Here is a 21,766-nt window from a genome sequence, read left to right as displayed (position 1 = left end):
GGACGCTCCCAAGCCATCTTATACCAAGATTTCTCATGTGTTCACTTTTTGTGCTTTCCTCCCTTTTTTTTGAATAGCAGATATTTCACGCTGGTGCCTCCAGGACCCAAGGTGCTAGGCTGGGGTCCCTTGGGCTTCCTGCACAGGCTGCTCCAGTGGCCACCGTTTGTTTACAGATCCGCTTTCTCCACTGGACAGTGGGCATTCTGAAGGCAGGGGCCACCTCAGTCACTCTTCCATTCAGCCCTAGGCATAGCTCTTGGCCTACACTAGGTGATTAATGCACTTTCATGGAACTCAATCTAACGCTTTCGTTTGCGTGTACTTAAAAAAAAAAAAAAGGACCAACAAGTCCTTCTCTTGTTGTCGGCTCATCATGATGGGAATCGTCTGATCTGGCTTCTCCTGCTGTGATCAACTCATCTTTGTTTATTTCCGACCCGCAGCGTTCCACAAAGGATCTGTGCGCACCGCCAGCTTCTGTGTGTTTGTGCTGGAAGGACTGAACCCTGCAGGATGGCTTTTGAGTCAACTGCGCCCCATCTAGGATGTCAATGTCTAGAGTAAACCCACATCTACTCAATTTTAGCAAGTTCATTCTTGTGGAAGCTGGAGTTACCACCTGAGAACTCTCTCAGGAAAAATGATCTGGTTTGTGGGGAATAGGCAAGTCCATCAGGATATCCAGTGTTTCCTACCATGTCCGCCTCAAGGGCAAAGAACCCCAACCATCCTGGCCCCCTCATCAAAGGTCCCGCGTTGTGGGGAAATCTTCTAGGAAGATGTTACAGTTCTCCGTATTTCACATTCGCTCTAATTAACTACTCAGTTCAAAGATTCAGAGGCACTCCAACTAGTTTACTAACAAGGAGGTTCCTTGAAGGAGTCTTTACTGCTAGGAGGAAATACGGTTGATGGTGGAATTTTGATGGAGTGGATGATGGAAACCTCTGACTGGCTTTCCTACCATGGACGGCAGCTGCCAAGATTATAACACGGAACAGGCACACTGCTGCGTGTTTACAAAGCAGGAGACCCAAGAGTGGCCCACAATGGCGACACCTGACAGCTTTCAGTCTTCTCTGATTTTCACCCCTGCTGCTGCTGAGTCGCTTCAGTCGTGTCCGACTCTGTGCGACCCCATAGACGGCAGCCCACCAGGCTCCCCCGTCCCTGGGATTCTCCAGGCAGGAACACTGGAGTGGGTTGCCATTTCCTTCTCCAATGCATGAAAGTGAAAAGTGAAAGTGAAGTCGCTCAGTTGTGTCCAACTCTTCGTGACCCCATGGACTGCAGCCTACCAGGCTCCTCCATCCATGGGATTTTCCAGGCAAGAGTACAGGAGTGGGGTGCCATTGCCTTCTCCGACTTCCCCCACTAACCACTTCCAAATAACACAAAATCCCATAAGAAAGGCCCCATAGTGGCAGGTTCTTGGTCATCATTATGTTTCTTGGCAGTCACGTGTCCTCCATTGCACGTAATATGGAGCAACCAGAGTGTTAACTGTGCCCACAGAGGAAAGGTGAGAGCATCATGGTGAAAAGACGCTTGAATGACAAAAGAAACAAACTGCCCTGCCAAATCCCCAAATTACCCAGCAATGCTCCCAACTGCCCGACACTCAGCATCACCCACTGGTCACAGATGAACCTGAGCCCCCACACACCTGCAGCTGCTGCTTTTCTGTAAAAATGAGTATGTAGGGAAAAAAAGTTGTACAATGCTCCTGCAGAATTCTTCATTTCCTCTCCAAGTGTCTTCCAAAATATCAACTAATTAAAAAAACTTTCTTCCTATGATGAAAGGACACTGATCAATTACAGCAACATCTGTTTTCTTGCAGGCAGGAGGAGAAGGGGACGACAGAGGAGGAGACGGAGACGACAGAGGAGGAGAGGGGGATGACAGAGGAGGAGACGGTTGGATGGCATCACCGACTTGATGGACCTGAGTTTGAGTAAACTCTGGGAGTTGTTGAGGGACAAGAAGGCCTGGCGTGCTGCAGTCTATGGGGTCACAAAGAATTGGACATGACTGAGTGACTGAACTGAACTGACTGAGATGAAAATGAAACTGTTTTGTGACTAATTCAATCACTACCACTGGGGTTTTAGGCTGCTGTAAATAATGACATTTAATCAAAGAGTGATGCCTTTTGTGGCATTTTATTAACTAAGATAACCATTGTGTATTACATTTGCAGAATCTAACATGAAGTTCTACATGTTAGCTCTCCCTGACTTTTACAACTCATTGCTGGTTTATTTTTCTTCTGGACCACCCATGCCCTTCTTACATATTCTGCCTGAAATCACAGGTATAGTCCCTGGGGCATATCTTATTAAAAAAATATATTTATTTATTTTCTTTTGTTGTGATGCACATCGAGCACACGAGCTCAGCAGCTGCAGTGAGTGGGCTTAGTACCTCCTCGGCATGTGGGACTCTGGTTCCTGGTTTCCTGACCACGGATTGAACCGGCATCCCCTGTACTGGAAGGCGAACTCTCAACCACTGGACCACAAGGTAAGTGCCCTCGGTGTGTGTCTTATTCCCATATTAAGGCACTGAATGCCTTGGGGTGAGAGAGGAACTGATTTTTATTTGTCTTGTTTCCCACTGAGCCAAACACACAGAGCTTCCTCTGTGCTTGTTGTATGGTATTTGATGAAAGAATAAAATGATTCACAACTTTAGGTTGTGCTTTGAAAGAATGGAGGAAGACTAAGTCTCATCTGACCTCTGCTAACTGGAGGTAATGAAATTTGTAACCATGCTGGAGGCCTCACTTCAGATGGCTTAGTGGGTGCAGCTGCGATGCGCAATTCATTGTGATGTTTCCTCTACCGAGTAATATTTCAGTGTTCATCCACGATCAACCATACAATGGGTCTAAAAAGACTCAGAATGAACAACCAAGGGATGGAGATGAGAAGGATAAAATAAATTCCCTTCTGAGACCTTTAGAACAAAGCACCAAGAACCCAAGGGGACAAAAAATAAATTAAAAAAATCAAACAAAAAGAAAACAATAACAAAGAAACAAACAAAAACCCCAACAACAACAAGATTTCCGAGTCCTCTCTTGTATAATAAGATTGGGTAAATCCAGACTGGTCCCGCATTTTTAAAGAAACATCTTTTCTCTACCACCTCTGAATTTGATGATCCATATAAAAGTCAGGGTCTTTACATGGAATCTGAGAAATATCAAGGAAGCCACTCTGCCTGCCCCACTCCTAGATTTAAAAGCCGCTCCACACACCTCAAAGACTTGCTTTTTGCCTGGTGGAAAGAGCTTGAGGCAGAGAATCAAGAGACAGTTCTGTCACCTACCAGCAACCTGACCCTGGACAAGAAAGCCACTTAACCTCTCTCTACTTCTGCCTTTTCACTGGGGAAACAGGGAAATTAACGCCTGATGCAAACTTGCATGAATGTTATAAAACTAACGAGCACTACGCGATTCGGGACCCGGAACCGGGACTGCAGAGATGACTGGCACAGTTTCAGCCATGATGACCTCGCTCCTGGACCCTGGATAAGAAGAACACCCAGAACGGATGGCAACTCAAAGGCAACGGCAAAAGATGGCAAGTCATTAATGATCTGCAAAATCCCCACTGCCCACGGGATATCCAGGCACACGCCCTTCAACTTGACTCTGGCCATGAGCCCAGGGCCCCCGGGGCTCACGTCCTTCCATAACCTAGGTTTTACTACGGTGGCCCAACCAGTGCTGAACTTGCCATAGGGGGACCTGGAACCTTGCCTCTCAGGGCAGCCCCGGCTCTGACAAAGTTTTCCTTTTAATATCTGAACCAAAATCCGCTTCCTTGAAGGTTTCACCCACTAGTCCCAGTGATCTCCGTCAGGGCCACCCAGGACGCGCTGGGACCGTCTTTCCATGCCCTCATGCCCCTCCTGCTGGCTCACCGCCCTCCTTCCCCACATCTGAGTTTACGTTTCTTTTTTTAAAAAAACTTTTATATTGGGGTACAGCCAATTCACAGCGTTGTGACAGTTTCAGGTGGACAGCAGGGTAGCTCAGCCACACATTATACACACACACACATCCATTCTCCCCGAAGCGCCTCTCCCGTCCAGGCTGCCACATAACATGGAGCAAAGTTCCCTAAACAGTCGGTCCCTGGTAGTTATCCGTCTTAAATAAAGCAGTGTGTACAAGTCCATCCCAAACTCCCTAACTATGAATTCACTTTGGTTGGTCTGTAATCACTGTAGAGTTTAGCCCCCAGATCTGAACCTACCCATTTTCTTAAATGTAACTAATAATTCTGAGCAAGTCAAATTCAATTTAAAATCGAGACCATCACTGATATTTTAATCCCATTGTTCCTGATGGTCTATTAAATAAGAATACAAGTAGTACTCATGATGCAGAAGATTTTTTTTTTTTAAAGCTAAATGCCACCTTCACATTTTTCATGGGAAGCCTGGAGGCTGCTGGTTTCTGAGAAGCTTACCCTCAAAGTTATACTCGGCAGTGAAGTGCCCCATTGCTGACATTCTTCACGAATGGTCTAGTTTTCCCTGGTAAAGACATCACAAAGGTGTTTTTATCATTACAAATGGGGCCACGGAACTGGGAAATGCTCACGTATTTTTAGAGAGTGCATGTATGGAAAGAACAGACCCACATCTGCAGGAGCCTCTAGGTAGGCAGGTGGGGGGCCTGATGCCCGGTGATACAGAGGGTGCGGGGAACACGCACAAGGTCCTCCCATGGTCAGCCCCACGGCGGTCAGCCCTCACCTGCCTGAAGACACAGCTCAGCTCTCAGTGCTGGGAACACCCAGACACACCCCCGCCTTTCCAAGGCACTTCTGCCTCAGACGATACTTAAGGCCACCCACACTAGCTCACACCTCGCAGTTCTTCCACACTCAGCCCCCTCCCAACCCCAGAGGGGGCTGGACTATTCTATGGTATTGACTCTCTCTATGGGCTTCTCAGGTGGTGCAGTGGGAAAGAATCCACCTGCAGAGGCCAGAGATCCAAGTTCAATCCCTGGGTCGGCAAGATCCCCTGGAGTAGGGCATGGCAACCCACTCCAGTATTCTTCACAGGAGAATTCCACGGAGCCTGGCAGGCTGCAGTCCATGGGGTCATAGAGTCGGACACCCCTGAGCAACTGAGCACGTATGAGGGCTGGGTTATATTTGAACCCAGTGACCATGCTGGAACTCAAAATATTCATGAAGGAACTCTTTGGTCACAGTTGCTACTCCCGTAATTTACGAGATTCAATCCATTCATTTTAAGTTGTAAATACAGGAAGATGACCACTGTTCTAGTTAATTTAGGTTACACCGTTTTCAACTATCCTGTGTAGACCTGTTCTTCTGCAGGAAAGAAGCTGTGCAATCGAGTCTGATGAGGGCCAGGGCAGCGAGGAAGTCAGGGAAGGAAGATCGTTACGGCACCAAGGGTCCCCACGTGGACAGAGTTTCTGGAATTTCAGGCAACGTAAGTATTTGATGAAGGCACACTTTCAGTCTTTACTTTCTGAACAAAGACACCGCAAAGGTAAGAAATGCCCAGTGCCAGAAACTTGGTGCTCAGCTGAGAGCCTAGGCAGAGTGGGGATCCCTTACGGGCTTGGCGGGGGATGGTTCAGACGTGCACACGTGGAGCTCCGACCCCTCCCTCAGCAGGGCTCAGGCCAGGCCCTTGGGGGGGCCACAGGGGACAGAGACTTCTGGTCTACTGCACTGATGTTAGATCAGGGCCCAGATGTGCCCAGGGGTGTGTAAGAGGCACTAGGAAAGGCACGAGCGCTCATGGCTTCTGCTAGCTCGTCCCTGCCTGCCCTCCACCGCCCTTGGTTTGGTGAAGGAGGTGGCGGCAGGGGACCAGGGGCATTGGGGACAGGGAGGCCAGGGGTTTCTCTGGGGCTCCTCATCCTCTGGGTCACCAGGTGGCATGTGTCCTTCTGTTGAAGGACACATCCCCAGATGGAGGTCTTCCCCGGATGCCTCCCTCTGGGTCTTATAACCAGCTCCTCCTTTCCCTGTTACCCGCTGGGGGCCCATACCACCCCTATAGCTCTTCCCACACCCTGCCCACACATCTACAGACAGTCCCTGTGGAAAATTCCCATCAATGACCCAGCTGAGGGTGCCATGTTCTCCCCGGAACCTGGAGTGAAATAGCTGACTCTCAGTGGGACTGAAAGTTTCTTATTCTCTATAGAGATTTGAGTCTAGTCATCTGATCCAATGGGGCGTCTCAAAACCTACACAATTCATCCGCTTCATGGACATCATCTAGAGAACTTTTTACCATCTGCAGTTGCAAATGCTCAGCATGAGGTCAAGCCAAAGAGAATATACTGGCAATAACAAGTCACAATGCTTTGCAGGAAAGAGAAATATAAATATTTTTAATAATTAAAATTCAACAATCTTCTAAAAATATACACCTAGCTTTCATTTTAAGAAGGCTTTGCTTTGATGGTTCCCACAATACACTTTGATTAATGGTTATTAAGAGAATTTTAAAAATTGTGCATCATTGTAAATCTAAAATTATATTTCAATTGAACAATGCGTTCTGACTTCAAAGATGTTAAAATGTGAAATAATAATAATAATAATATGCCTTGGATATAGCCTGTCTCCCCAAAATGACTCATTTATAGTTGGAAAGGTAACTTTTCCTAGGGAAAAATGATCCGTTTTCTTTTTACAGAGAACTTGTCTTATTTTCTAGTGGAAAGATGTCATGGATATGGCATCATAGGGATGGTCCTCTTAACTACAAAGCGAGGCACGGTGTCCTTTCTAGTCATTAGCACTGAACCTCTGAACACACATCAACCGACACCCATCAAACATGCCTGAGATGCTGTTGTGATTTCTAATTTGGGTGCTTCTGAATCTGCCTTTCTGTTGGCATCACCACCTCGGCAGGAAGGCCCTTAATGAAAGGGTCTGTGGTTGGCTTGGGGCTGAGGACCTGACTCAGCCTCGACACAGGCTTTCGCTCAGAGCCCACAGTCCCACCCCAGTAACACAGGAAGCGGAAGATAGAAGCATTCCAGGCATCCGACAAGCCTCCTGTCACTTCTCGAACTTTCTGCGAACCCACTGGATGACAAAGATGCTGATTTGAACCGGCAGCCCAATTAAACGCGCAACCGCTACTAATTTACTTTCAGGCTGTATCTTATTCACACAGTGTTCACTGCGCCAGGAGGTGGGTGGAATGATTAGAAGGGATGAAATGTGTGTAATGAAGTGATAGGTGGACTTGATAATCAGCTTCTACCAAGTGGTACCTTTTTAATAAAAGTCATTCGTTGGAAACACATGGCAAGCACAGTGGATGTTTATCTGTGAAATGGGCCTGAGCCCTTCCCCTGAGGCAGATCCTACTCTTCCCCGGGGCCCGTGGGGCACCTGCTCCCCACCTGGCCGGTGGCCACGCATCTTGACTTTACCCCAGTCCTCTTGTAGGGGGTTGGGTGTGTGGCCACCCAATTGTGGCTGGGGGCTTTCTGCTGAAGTTTTTGGAAGGCGTTGCATCAATGCTCAGCATCTGTGGGCGATTTATTTTCCAATGGGAAGGCCAGTGGTGTCTGAGTGGGTGCTTTGATCCACAATCATTATTTTTCACCACTGCTGATATAACAGAATCATCCTCATTTATCATAACAGGAGAAAATCGGTTTTTATGGGCTAAACTTGTTAGCAGGAAGCAATGGGAGGCAAAATGGTAAGACTGGCACTGAAAAAGGGCTTCTAGACTCTTTCCTGGCACCATGAGAGCCCCAGCAAGCTCCCTGACACTCTGAACCTCGGTCTCCTCATTATAAATGAAAATGCCACGGACTCACAGAATTACGGTAAACGACACAGCGCTTGTACTGTAAACTCTGCTCCTGCCTTGCTAACAAATGCATCATGGGCTTATCTCATTTAAGCTTATCTCCAGATATTAGGAAGGAACAGGCACTTTCTTTCACACTCAAACCTGCAGTTTGAACAGTCAAAAGAGTATCTCCGAAAAAGTGCAGCAGAGATAGAGAAAGAAAAGGACGTAAGTTACAAAGGTTGTTTCCGGCACACATGGAATCCTTGCTGAAACCAGACTCCTTTACTCTCACTGGTCTCACCAATCATTATTCATGTTATACAATGTTCTCACATTTGAACTTTCCTTTGCAGTATCTCTTTAACTTGTTTATTACCATGTATTAATTTCACCTCCCACCATGCCTGTGTGTGCATGTCCACCTCCACTCACACACCAAGGAATAAAAAAAAAGTAACTCCATCAGAAGGAGCCACTTCTGAAAGATCACGTGGGCCCAGCCCTGAGCATAAAACCTGACTTCAACAAGTCAGAGGAGAATCAAGACAGACGGTGCCCACAGAAATACTAATGCAGCTCACAAAACAACAAGAGTGATGGGCATTAATAGACAGGGCGGTTATCATCAGACGAAGCTGGAAGCCAGGGTCGGAGCGGCTGTCTTAACTCGAGCTCAGTCTAGCGGGGAGCAGGGGAGACTCCTACATCAGGAGCCTGGTCTTTTTTGGAGGAAGACAACGGGGCACAGCTCGGCTGGAGCGGACACCTGAACCCAGCTTGCCGAGGTCGGGAAAGACCAAACAGCCTGCCCGGATGACTAGGGGGCTGGGCCACCGTGTCACCATGGACCCAGCGGCAGCTGTCAGGAGCTAAGACAGCTGATGTGGCTGGGCAGTCTGGAGGATCAGTGGGTAGAGAGAGGGCCCCCAGCACCGCCTTGTAAACAGAAAGCACACGCAGTGACCTGTATCCCCGAGCATTTGTGGTTCGGAGGGTAAATGATGCTACAAATGAGAGGAGTGAGAATCACTTTTCAGAAACGTGAACTCTGCCCCTGAAAGTCTTTGGAAGGTGGGGTGGGATGGGGGGGCGCCTTACCGTCAGCGGTGCCGGAGAGGCCATCGGCTTTGAAGTTGCTCGTGCTTTTCTTCCTCCGATGCTTCTTTCTGTTGGCGTGAGGGGAGGGGGGCGGGTCGAGCTTGGGGCTGGCGGTGCTGGAAATGCTGGGGCTCGAGCACAGGGGGTCACCCAGCCCCGTGTCTGCCGCCGGACCGGAAAAGGAAAAGAGCGCAGAGGTCAGCACGGAGAAACCAGACTCTGCCAAGGACCACAGCAACGTTCCTCCAGTTACCAAGCCCCGGAAACAGCCTCCGAACCGGGGGCTCAGAGGTCAGGGCGCCCCATGCCCGAACACGCCACCTGCCATTCCAAAGCAGGAGCCCCTTTCGGAATCTTCTTTTTGCTCAGGAGAATTGAAAGTCCTCCTTTTTTTTTTTTTTAAGACCAGTGCTTCTCCAACTTTATTACTTAAAAATTTTTTTTATTGGAGTAGAGTTGATTTGAATGTTGCTTTAGCTTCAGGTGTGCAGGAAAGTGCGTCAGTGATACATATACATACGCCCACTCTTTTTTTAAGATTCTTTTCCCATATAGGTCATTACAGTCTGTTGAGTAGAGTTTCCTGTGTCACACAGTGGGTTGTTCTTAGTTACTATTTTATATATAGTCATGTGTATATGTCAGCCCCAACCCGTTCTCCTTTCCCCCGGTCACCATAAGTTTGTTTTCTACATCTGTCATTCCATTTCTATTTTGTAGATAAGTTCGGAAGATTCCACCTATGAGTGATATCATATCACATTTGTCTTTATCTGATTTATAAAGTTCTCTATTTTGCATGTTTGGAGTTCTGGAAAAGGAAAGTGGTGGTGGGGGGGAGGTTTTTACTTGTTTATTTTTCTCTTCTCACAAATAATCTGATCTATTAGGAATGAAAGACATGCTCAGGGATACATAGCAGAGTGTTATCTTAAGTGGGGTTGAGCTGTGTGTGCGCTCACACACAAGATACAGGTATGTCTGATTCTCTGTCTCCTTCCCTCAAGACGTCGTAGGACCAGACGTCAGCTGATCACTCGTGAGATGCCGCAGGCCGCCTCCCTGTGTTACCAATGTCCAGCAACAGTGCTTAGAAGCCCATGGCAGACCCGGCAATTTTTGATTCGCTGAACCTACTTAACAAAATGTTAAAACCAGTGCACTGGAAGTGAAACTCTCAACTAATGATGTCTAACTTTAACTTTATCAGAGAGAAGAACACCCTTAAAAGACCTGAAATGAACATGCAATTCAGCAGAATAAACAAGTTCACTGAGAAAGGGATGAAGGAACACCATCCAGATACCTCCAAGCTCCTAACAATTCATCATTTCATGACACAGCATCTTTGTTAACTCAAAAGACAGAACCTTCTGTGAGATGAATGAATAAACATTCATTCATTCAACAAATGTTCTTTTGAGCACTTACTGTTCTTTTGAGTCACTTTTCTAGATGTCTGGGATGCACCGCTGAGAATAACAAAGCTCCCGTCTGAGCGGCATTGAGACAGCCGTGGGGTCCCAGCCCAGACTTCGTCACAAGGTGGTGACGGGGAAAGGAGCCCATGGAGAGTGGACGTTACAGAGGTGGTGGAGGGGTGGGGGGCTACAGAGAGGGTCTTGATGAAAAGGCAACACGTGGGCCAATGATTAAAGATGGTGAAAACATGAGAACTCACGTGCATACCTTGGGGAGGAGGAAATCACCAGAACCTGGCCCTAAGGCCCGGTGTGCATGCTGGCGGTTCCCGGAACCACAGAGGGGAGACTGGCCAGGGCCAGTGAGGACGGGAGACTCAGACAGGGTGTCATCAGAGAGGAAGGGGCTCAGACACTGTCTAGGACCCGGCTCTTATTTTGGGGAGCCGCTGCAGGGTTTTGAACAGGATGACCTGATTTTGAATATAAAGATACTTGAGGGTCTCCCTGGTGCCTCAGTGGTAAAGACTCCTCCTGCCAATGCAGGAGAGACAGGCTCGATTCCTGACCTGGGGAGACCCCACCTGCCGCAGGGACAACGAAGCCTGTGAGCCGTAACCAATGAGCCTGTGCTCCAGGGCCTGGGAGCCACAGCCGCTGAAGCCCATGGGCCATAACTGACGAGTCTGTGCTCCAAGGCCCAGAAGCCACAGCTACATGAAGCCCGTGGGCCGTAACCGATGAGCCTGTGCTCCAGGGCCCGGGAGCCACAGCCGCTGAAGCCCGGGGGCCGTAACCGATGAGCCTGTGCTCCAGGGCTGGGAGCCACAGCCGCTGAAGCCCACATGCTGAGAGCTTGTGCTTCAGAACAAGAGAAGCCGCTGCATTGAGAAACCAAGTGTGGCAACTAGAGCCGCGCCCCGCTCGCCACAGCTAGAGAAAAGCCTCTGCAGCAACGAAGACCCAGCACAGCCAAAAACAAATAAGCAAACAACATTTTTATAAAGAGATATTGGAAATCTGAATTTAAAATACTTTTATTTTATGAACCCCTGCAACATTTTAGCATGTATTAAGAAATATTAAAAAAAAAACCACCTTAGTATCTTTTAAGCTCTACACCCAGCTCCAGGAATGCCCTAGGAAGCAACTTCCTGACGTCCTAAGACCAGCAGTGCCTTTCCCATCCCTGCTCGGTCAGGAGGGTCAACCTTCTTCCCATCCCCTGCAAATGGGACAGGCCTCTGGGAGCCTGTCCTGAGAGGGGTGTAAGAGTCAACACACGGCTCCTTCTTGCAGGAGAACCTGCCTCCAGGAGACTGGGACTCTAGGTTGACTCTATCCGCATGGTCATTTCTTCTTCATTTTTCCTCCAACTTGCTGCCTGCTCTCCACCAAAGGCACACTCACCCTGGGTCTGGCTCCTTCCCTATAGACTCCCCTCCCCTCCAGGCCCAGGGAGCGTGGCTAACTGCAGGAGGGCTCCTCTCTTGCTAGCTTTTCACCTTTTCAATGGTCCCAGTCTTCTACAATATAAATCTTTTAAAAATAGCATTTCCAATACACATATGTTTTGAAAATACTAGATCTCACTGTAAATAAAATACCCCACTGTACGTAAGACTGTACATAGACATCACAGGGAAAAAAAAAGTCTAGTTAATGTCATTGTTTAGTCGCTAAGTCGTGTCCGACTCTTTGCGACCCCATGGCCTGAAGCCCACCAGGCTCCTGTGTCCATGGGATATCCCAGGCAAGAACACTGGAGTGGGTTGCCATTTCCTCCCCCAGGGGACCTTCCTGACCCAGGGATTGGGCCCTCATCTCTTGAATTGGCAGGTGGATTCTTTACCACTGAGCCACCCGGGAAGCCCCCAGTCTAGTTAATACCTGTGCACAATTTCAGACAGCTCGGAAGCTGCCTGATACTGCTGAGGCGTCCAGGGACCCCAGGGTCACTAGGTGATCCTAAAGCAATCCTTTTACATGTTAGTCAGTGCTCAAGTCTTACGATGACTATATTTGTCATTTCAAATATTTTCTGCCCAGGTTTCAAAAGTCTTCATGCTCTGTCCGTATCCTCTTTGACTCTGAAGTGTTAAGAACCCACCGTGTGCCAGGCTGGGTGACAGGGCATGGGGAAACTGGTCCCAGTGACCATCCCCGCCCTCTAGTCATGGAGGCAGATGGGGGGGTGCAGGCCAAGACCGCTGCCCTCTGCTGCAGCAGGACTGGTGTTTTATTACTTCCCTCTGTCCCTTGGCACCACAGTTCGAAAGCATCAATTCTTTGGCACCCAGCCTTCTTTACGGTCCAACTCTCACATCCATACGTGGACTAGAGGGTGAAAACCCCTGTCCCCATGGAGTTGACTTTTAATGACTGAGAGGATGCCGGTCTGGCCTCTTGCTTGATACCTCCAGGAAAAACTATATCTCCTGGGCAATAGAGTTTGAAGAGGGGGAATCAGATCTATGGCAGAAACACCAAGATTCCCTGGAGAAGGAAATGGCAACCCACTCCAGTACTCTTGCCTAGAAAATCCATGGATGGAGGAGCCTGGTGGTTTACAGTCCCTAGGGTCGCAAAGAGTCGGACATGACTGAGCGTCTTCACTCACTTTTAATCCTATGTAAACAGAAGTGCCGCCCACACGCAGAGAGAAGTAAGGTGGGGAACCATCCACACGCCCACAGTCACTGAGGCAGGCTGGCTCCGTGGCCTCCCTTGAGGAACACTAACACTAACGTGGCTCCAGGAGGAGCCGCCAGGACCCAGAGCGTGAGTGACAGAGAAAAAGGAACCACGGAGCCAGGGAAGGGGACAGGAGCGGGTTTGGCGTGGGGAGGGTGAAGGGCAGAACGAAAAAACACGGGTCCTGATCTGGGCCCCGCAGGAAGGGAGGGAGGCGGGAGGTGAGCTTTCAGAATAACTCAGGGCTGTCAGCTAGTAATAGAAACAATGATCACTATGACGAAACCAGAAAGCAGGACCAGCTGTTTGTGAGCCCAGGAATCCCGTCTCAGACAAGGAGGGGCAAGGATAAAGGAAGTGATGTGTACCCATTGCTTGGAAACCGAGAAGCATTTCCCATCTACCGTCTGGCTTGCTTGGTCACAGGACCAAGGCCTGGTCAAGAGCACCACTGCTGAAGTCTAGAGACTGCAGGCGACGCTGGAGCCCTGTCTCTTCTCCCTGCCCGGGTTAATGCTTCAGTGCTGGCCCAAGCCCTGCACACGTGATCCCAAGTCTCTCGCTGGAGGAACGACAGATAACCACGATGTGGCCAGGTGTCCACAGCGGGTGGGCTAAGCGGGAGGCAGGCACAGAAGTCCCTGGGAAAACCAGGTGCTCCAGGCTGGGGTCTGTGGGGGCAGGAACAGCTCCGGGGTGGACCGCTGGGCAAAGCCAGGCAGCTGCCCAGGAATGAAGGGCCCTGCCAGGAACTGTGTGTCAGGGCCAGGCGGCTGACTGCAGCAGCAGGGGCACCCACCAGGCGAGGGGCTGGCGTCCGTGGCACCGAGGATGGGACTGGGGTGGCGAGTCGCAACAGAGGCCGAGCAGGGGCAGGCTGGGTGGTGATTAGGGAGGCCTGGAGCAGAGAGGGTCACCGGCAGCCCTGACCATTCTCCAGGCTGGGTGCCACGTCAAGGATGCTCTGGTTTCTAGTGACCTGGGTTCCGTGTCTGGGTGCTGGTATCTGAATGCCCGGCTCCTAGATCTTGAGAACTCCCTTTCAAGAGGAGGTGTTTAAACAGTCCCCTGGTTTAAAATACGACCCATCAAAACACACTGGGCTTCTGTGCTGTGCTTTTCCATCTCTGATGACTCCTCTTGTCTGACATAGTATCCCTCAACCTGAAAAGCCTCTGACAGCCCAGCCCCAGACCTTGAAAATGCACCCGCAGAACACAGTCCGCTCCTCCTGAGAACAAATAACGCATCTTGTTTTGTATCAATTAGTGGACACCGGACAGATGGCCCCGTCGATGGCCTAAAACGCAAGGGGGTGAAGCAGAGGGCAGAAGAGGGGAGACGGGGAGAGAAGAAAGCCACAGCAAATTAGAAAGGGGAGCGCCTCATTACGCCCCCTCTCACCCGGCTTTGATGGAGGGACCTGGAGTCCCCGAGATGCGGCGCTGAGCCGGGATGGGCCGGTCCTCTGCCATCCCGCGTGCTCAATGCTGGCCATTAGTTCTTCCCAATCGGGCATCAATGTTCAACCCACACCCCAAAAAATACATAATACGAGCAATAATGATAACAATCTGCAGGCTCTCGAGCTTCAGTACGTGAAGTATGAGTCAAAGAAGCAGTTTCACTTTTCACTCGGAGAGCTGACAAGCATGACTAGAGGGGGAATAAAATAACATTCCGTCCGCATAAATATCAAGCAGCCTGCTCGAGACTGATGGGCCAGGAATGTATTCTTAGCCATCATTCCGGCAGACAGGCCCAAGGACACTCATAACTTATTTTACAATCATTTAGTTTCAGCTCAAGTGGAAAACGTGACAACTTATCTCTGCTGACAAGATGCCATATCGAACCTTACAATTAACTCTCCTCCGATTATCTGCCCAGCCGATCATTAGCTGGGCCATTTTCGATGAACTGTTGCGGGGAGCGTGCCTCGGTGATGGTCGTGGGTGCCAGGTGTGAGGATGGGTTTTTGACATCCCCAGCTGCTATTCAAATAGACCGGGCTCCGTGCCCCCGACTCCCAAGGCCCTGCTTCTCCCAAGGGGTCTCCCAGTGCGTGTGCCGGGCAGGAGGAGTCCTTCTGCGCCGCGCTGCAGGGGAGCTGAGCGCCCCCATGGCTGTTAGCACTGCAACAAAACCTGTATTACTACGGCCAGTGCTCCTCCAGCAGACGTGTGCTCCTCACCCCCAGAGTCTATTGCAGGGAGCCAGGGGCTCTGGAGGGACGCCTCCCACCACTCCTCCTTACTGGGCTTGACCTGCAGAGGGGACACCAAGAATTCCCTGCAGGACTCCCCCGCCCTGCCCCACGCACGCTGTCTGGGGGTGCTGCTGATGGTCCTGAGAGCAGGCTGACTGTTAATTTCCTACGTGTTGAAGAAAGAGGGCTTCCTCGGTGGCTCAGTGGTAAAGATTCCATCTGCCAATGCAGGAGACGCGAGTTCCATCCCTAGATGGGGGAAGATCTCCCGGAGAAGGAAACGGCTACCCGCTCCAGTATTTATTCTTGCCTGGAGAAATCCAGTGGATGGAGCAGCCTGGTGGGCTACAGGCCATGGGGTTGCAAAGAGTTGGACATGACTGAGTGATGGAACAATGGGGAATGCTTTAAAAGGCATGCTCACAAGCCTGGAGGGCGTCCCTGGTGGCTCTGCGATAAAGAATCTGCCTGCCAGTGCAAGGAGACATGGGTTCAATCCCTGGTCTGGAAAGACTCCATGCGTTGAGCTGAAGGGAAGTCACAACAGCAGGGCTCCAGAGCCCAGGAGCCCGGCTGAGCCGACCTTCCACAGCCACTGAAGCCTGAGTACTCTAGAGCCCGTGTTCCACGAGAGAAGCTGCTGCAGTGAGCCAAGCACCACAATTACGGAGCAGCCCCTTGCTGCAACTAGAGAAAAGCCCATGCAGCAATGAAGGCTCAGCACGGCCAAAAACCATAAATAAATAAAACTATAAAACAGAAGCCTGAATGTCTATTAAAAAAATTAAAAAAGGGAAAGGACCGTGAATGCATATTAGCTGTTGTTTCTCACTCTCAAATAGAGCCTACCTTGCTCATTTGACAGGATTAGGAACCACATAGAACTAAAAAAATCTTCGTGTTTTGGTATTACGAGAATTCAAAATGATCAAAGACAGCTATTTGTCGGGGACGGGTGGTGGTGGTCGGGGAGATCACTGGAGAGCTGAAACCTTTCAAACACTCAAGATGAAGCCATCACAGGAGCCGGTCCATTAAAACCCATTTCCTTCAAGACAAAAGCCGACGGTATAAAGCCAATTTGGACCTTCACGAAGGGCTCTGCTCTCCCTGGAGCTCAGAGAGACGTGTGGGCCGGTAAATAAAGAACCAGGCCACCTCTGCCATCCAAGGAAATCACAACATCCTGGGCCTCTGTTAAAAGGTTGAGTGTGAAGTGAAGTTCAAAACCTCGCCCCTTCTCACAGTCCTTTTGACGGGAGCTTTCAACAGGAGGAGGTTTACTTGAATCCCCATCTCTGAAGATGTTTCAGAGCCCGGCACATTGTCCGGCTCCCTTTGCGGCTGGCGGCGCGCACACAGAGGGTACACGGTGTCAGAAGAAGGGGCAGCGGGGACACGGTGGGGGGCCCGGGAAGATGACAGGTGCTGGGGAAAAGGGAGCGACAACACAGCATTCGACGGACTCACAGAAGTGGGAGGAAGGGAAGACAATAGAGGGGGCCGGGGTGAAGGCAGAAGACGGGAGAAGGGTGTCCTGCCCGGGCTGACTTCCGTTCCGCCCCGAGGTCTCGGGCGAGGAAGCCAGACCGGTCGGGGTGGGTCTTCGTTTACTGGAAGCCCTTCCTTACTGACATATGTTTCCAGAACAGCCTTCAAAATCCCCCAGAAATTCTGATTGCTAATTAGGGTGCGGGGTTTTGTTCCGAGGCAATGAAAATGTTCTAGGCCTGTGCGATGGTTGCCCCTATCCGTGAATATACTAAAAGTACTGAACTGTCAGCGATAAACGGGTGAATTATATGTGCTCTGAGTGTTAATCTCAATAAAGCTATTTTCAAGCAAAAGGAAAATAAAGGCAGCAACGGGTGGGGAGCGGGGGGGTCATTGTATTAAATGGGCTTCCATGGTGGCTCAGTGGTAAAGAACCTGCCTGCCAGTGTAGGAGACGTGGGTTCGATCCCTGGGTCGGGAAGATCCCCTGGCAAAGGAAATGGCAATCTGCTCCAGTACTCTTGCCTGGGAAATCCCACGGACAGAGGAGCCCGGCGGGCTACAGTCTGTAGGGTCACAAAAGGGCCGGATACGACTGAGTGACTGAACAATAAACTGTATTCGGAGATCAAAGCCACGGAATGAGGGAGACAAAAGAAGGTGGTGGGGCAGGCTAGAAAGACTGCAGGCTTGGGGTCAGAGCAGGTGGTCCAAGGGGCCTGGGGACATTCAGGAACCTAAGCTAAGCCGGTCACAAGCCTCAGGCCACACCATCGAGTGCAGGGATTTACGTGGTTGCCTGGGTCTCCAGCCACCCGCCGGGATGCGGTTCTATGTCTCACACAGAGGGTGGACCCTGTGACGATCACTCCTCTGAGGGAGCCGCCCCACGTCCCCCTCGTCCTACAGAGGACAGCACACGCCTGTGGGAGGAGACTTGCTCTTCTCAAGCTTCCTCATGTCTTCCCCCTCTCTGAGCCACACCCCTCCCCTCCGACCTCCTGGGAGATGCTGCTGCCCTGCACTCTTCACCACCTTGTCACCTGTCCCTTCCTGCCCACGACAGCAGGCTCTATAAGCGTCTCCTGGGGTCCCTTTAGTTTTTCCTCCTGCCGGATGCTCATCATGTCCTGATACCATCGCCCAATCTGGGGGAATGCAGGCCAGGATTTTATATCTAAGGGTCAAATATTAAATTGTTCTCTAGTTGATTTTTAGCTGAATCAAGCTGCACAAGTTTAAATTAATCCAATGTGCTCCCGAAAAATGCAAAAAGGTGCTCTGAGCAGTACCGTTAGGTGGAAATGAAATCATTTCAAGAAACTCCTGCCTCTTGGCAGCCTCATCTCTTTTTACATAATCAGCCACAACCCATTTCTCAAGTTGGGCTCTGACGGTTGTTAAATGACAAAGAGATTCTCTTACACATGGGAGGCTCCACTGGCCTAGCAGGCTGGGGAAAGGCTGAGCCGTCTAGAAGAAAACTCAGCTAAATAGAGAAGTTAATTAGATGCATGATCCTTCTTTGATAACAAAAATTTCCCGTCCTTAGAAACTTAACTGTTTCTATGAAAAGTCACTTGGAATCAAATTTCCAGCTCCTACACAAGAAATGGTCCTGACGGAGGCAGGAAGGCAGGCTAAAGTTCCACCCATCCCTGGAGGGCTCTGTCCAGGGTCCTGAATGTGTTCAGTTGGTTCATTCTGAGCAAGACATAGAAATACACGAAGACAAGGCTGCTTCTTCATGGCTCTCTGCTCTTCATTCATCCCTGCTCTTCATCTACTGACATCATGTGGTTTGAAAAAGTAGAGCAATGGTGCTCCCAGCTTTAAGAAATCCTAATGCACAGACGCCCAGACTGAAACAGAAGGTAATTTGGTTGTGATAGATCCTTCCGTTGCTCTAGGGTCACACTGGCAAAAAGGTAAATAGAGTAGACTGTGCTTAAGCATGCTTAACTATTTCCCTGCTGCTTAGATGGAATGCAATTTTTTTTTTTTTACCATAAATCAATACTTTTCATGTATTTTTTAATATTCATAATTATTGCATGAGGGCAGTTTACAAGGGAAGGGCCCAAGAAAATGAGTTCTGCACTTCCCGCTGACTACGGCAGGGAGTGAGGGGTACCACTTGCTGGCTGACTCCCATTTCAGCTCTTATTCCGCATGCCTCCTGATGAAGAAGTTCACAGTCCTTAGAACAGCAGACATCAAGTGGCCATAAAGGAAGGGAGATGGGGCAGGGAGAGAACCACAGCATGAGTTCCACGAGAAGAAACTAACCCGGCTGTGGGATCAGAAAAGCAGCTCCAACTCCCACCTGGCTGTGTGACTGGGTACTTCATCTCCTTTGGGCCTCAGTATCTCCACCACAATGGGCGAAACAGCACCCCTGAGTACCTGGCCCTGGCCGGCCACACCCCAACCTGCCCCTTCTCCGCCTCGGTCGACAGCAACTCCACCCTCCAGGTGTGCAGGTCGGCAGCACAGGCCAGCCTGACTCGACTCTCCCTCACACCGCTTGGCAGTGCAGGGAGGGCATGGTGCCACCTGGCGCCTGGACCCTGTGGATGCTCCCTCTCACACCGCTTGGCAGTGCAGGAGGAGGGCAAGGTGCCACCCGGTGCCTGGACCCTGTGCTCAGGGCAGTGCCAACCACCCGCCAGGTAAGTGGATGGACAGAAAACCCGCTCGCCCCGGTCAGGCTCTCTGCTAGAGGTGTGCCAGCCAAAGGAAATACAGCTCCTGTCCTGGAGAGCTTACATTCCAGTGAGGAGATGGTATCCATACACACACTGGACACAGAACACGGAGGGGGCAGGCAATCCCCCTCCTGCCTGCTGAGCAGGCAGGCAATCCAGGTGGGCGTGGAGGGTCACTGGCCTGCTCTTAGCCCTAATCCTCAAAACCAGTTAAACGTGGCCACAAAGGGCAAGCAAGTTTTTTTTTTTTTTTTTTTTTTTTTTTTTTTTTAACAGTAATCATTCACAAATACCAAGAGTTGGCGGGGATGTGGAGAAAAGGGAACCTTGTTCACTGCTGGTGGGAATGTAAATTGGTGCAGACACTATAGAGAACAGTATGGAGGTGTCTCTAAAAACTAAAAATAGAACTACCATATGAGCCAGCAATTGTATTCCTGGGTATTTATTTGAAAAACAAAACAAAACAAAACAAAACAACGCACTACTTTGAAAAGATACATGCTTCCCAATGTTCACAGCAGCATTATTTGCAGTTGTCAAGATACAGGAGCAACCTGAGTGTCCATCAACAGCTGAATGGGTAAAGAAGATTCGAGATATCTACTTATCTACCGAGCTAGCTAGCTAGACATCTATAGACACATACAAAGGAATGCCCCTCAGCCAGATAAAAGAGTCAGAAGGTGTCACCTGCCACGGCACCGAGCGACCTGGAGGGTATTTAGTTAAACAAGTCAGAGAAAAACAAACACTGTGTCCCTTATATGTGGAATCTGAAAAACTAACTAGTGAGTCTAATAAAGAAAGAAACCAACTCACGGATACAGAGAACAAACCAGTGGTTACCAGCAGGGAGAGCGAAGAGGAGAGGTTGCAAGACAGGGGTGGGGAGCAAGAGGCTCAAACTACTCTGCGTGGAATAACTGACAAGGACATTCTGTGCAGCTCAGGGGACACAGCCGATCGCTTATAAAAATATACACGGAATATGACCTTTAAAAATTGTGCATCACTACGTCATATCCCTAAATCAAATGTGATACTGGACATCAACTATGCCTCTATTAAAGAAAAAAAAAAATCCCCCAATAAGTTGAAACCGAGGACTCCTAACACAGAACTGCAACACCAAAAACATACATTACTGATCCCCAAAGAAGATTATTTGGATGCCATCACCAAATCAATGGATATGAGTTTGAGTAAACTCCGTGAGTTGGCAACGGACAGGCAGGCCTGGCATGCTGCAGTTCATGGAGTCGCTAAGAATCAGACATGAATGTCTGACTGAACTGAACTAAAAGAAGATTATAAATTTAGGAAGCAAAGTTCTGATAACTATTAGAGAGGCGCTGGGAGCTCGGGGCCAGACGACCCTTTCCGTGACATCCTCCCTGCTCCTCTTCCCAGCTCCCACACAACACTGCACCCCTACCACCACCTTCGAAGTGCTGTGACCTGATTCTGGGGGATGTCCCCCTTCCATGGTGGTGTCCCCCCGAGCTTTAACTTCTTTATGTGTGTCTAGCAGCCAGTAGGCACCAAACACCAAATATAGGTGCTCAGTAAAGTCTTCCCCAAAAAAAAAATAAAAAGGAATGGCCAAGACACAAACTGTAGCATAAGAAACCCTACATATTTAAGGAAAGTCTCTGCACGCTGAAAGAAACAAAAAATCCAGTATCTCTATCATTGTATATTTATGACCTAGAGGATTCAAATATTATTTAAATACCAGCTGAAAAATCTGTATTAAATGTCCTTTCAGTTTTGAGCCCTTTGGAAGATAAATGATTACCCTCTGAAGATGATAAATTGTACCTTCTTTTTAAAAAGATGTTAATTTCCCTTGGGCGTCATCACATGTAACATTATGTTTGAACTCAACAGTGGCTTTTTTTTGGATGAAATCAAATGATAATTTGCAAAGTCACAAAAATAATATCTTCTCAACATTTAAAATGATACTTGAAAAACTTCTTGTTGTATATCATCTCGCTACTGTCTCTGAAGCCGTGGGACAGGAGGCTTGATTGTGGTTCCCAAGCCTTTGTTGATGGTGGGTGGCAGGCCAATAAGTGATGGTATCAGGTGCTTCAAACGTCCGGCGACTTGAAAGGGAGGCCCCGAACGGCTCAGAAACTCCATTCCTTTCCGCACACCTGGGCCCTAACAATCACCCCAGTCAAGGGATTGGAGGATAGTAAGCAGGACCCCCTCCTGCCTTGAGCCACTCAGCCCACAGGAGGAAGGGCACAGGGGGTGGTTTAAAGGGTGGGCTCCGTTGGTAATCCCTT

The 21,766-nt window shown here is 49.4% G+C and overlaps 1 protein-coding gene across 12 annotated transcripts in view; it reads right to left on the bottom strand.

Moving 5' to 3' along the window:
• Positions 1 to 21,766, bottom strand: part of AGAP1 (ArfGAP with GTPase domain, ankyrin repeat and PH domain 1) — a 559,406-nt gene that overhangs the window by 111,187 nt on the left and 426,453 nt on the right. For 9 of the 12 annotated variants that reach the window (XM_025289491.2, XM_025289492.2, XM_025289493.2 and 6 more), the window contains one exon: positions 8,941 to 9,102. The exons of the other annotated variants lie outside the window; for them this stretch is intronic. In XM_025289491.2, coding sequence (XP_025145276.1) covers positions 8,941 to 9,102 — 162 coding nt within the window. The remainder of the gene's footprint in view (positions 1 to 8,940; positions 9,103 to 21,766) is intronic. 12 annotated transcript variants of the gene reach the window in all.

Source organism: Bubalus bubalis, chromosome 6 (genome assembly GCF_019923935.1).
Source record: "Bubalus bubalis isolate 160015118507 breed Murrah chromosome 6, NDDB_SH_1, whole genome shotgun sequence".
NCBI lineage: Eukaryota > Metazoa > Chordata > Mammalia > Artiodactyla > Bovidae > Bubalus > Bubalus bubalis.
This window is presented reverse-complemented; position numbering and strand designations above follow the sequence as displayed.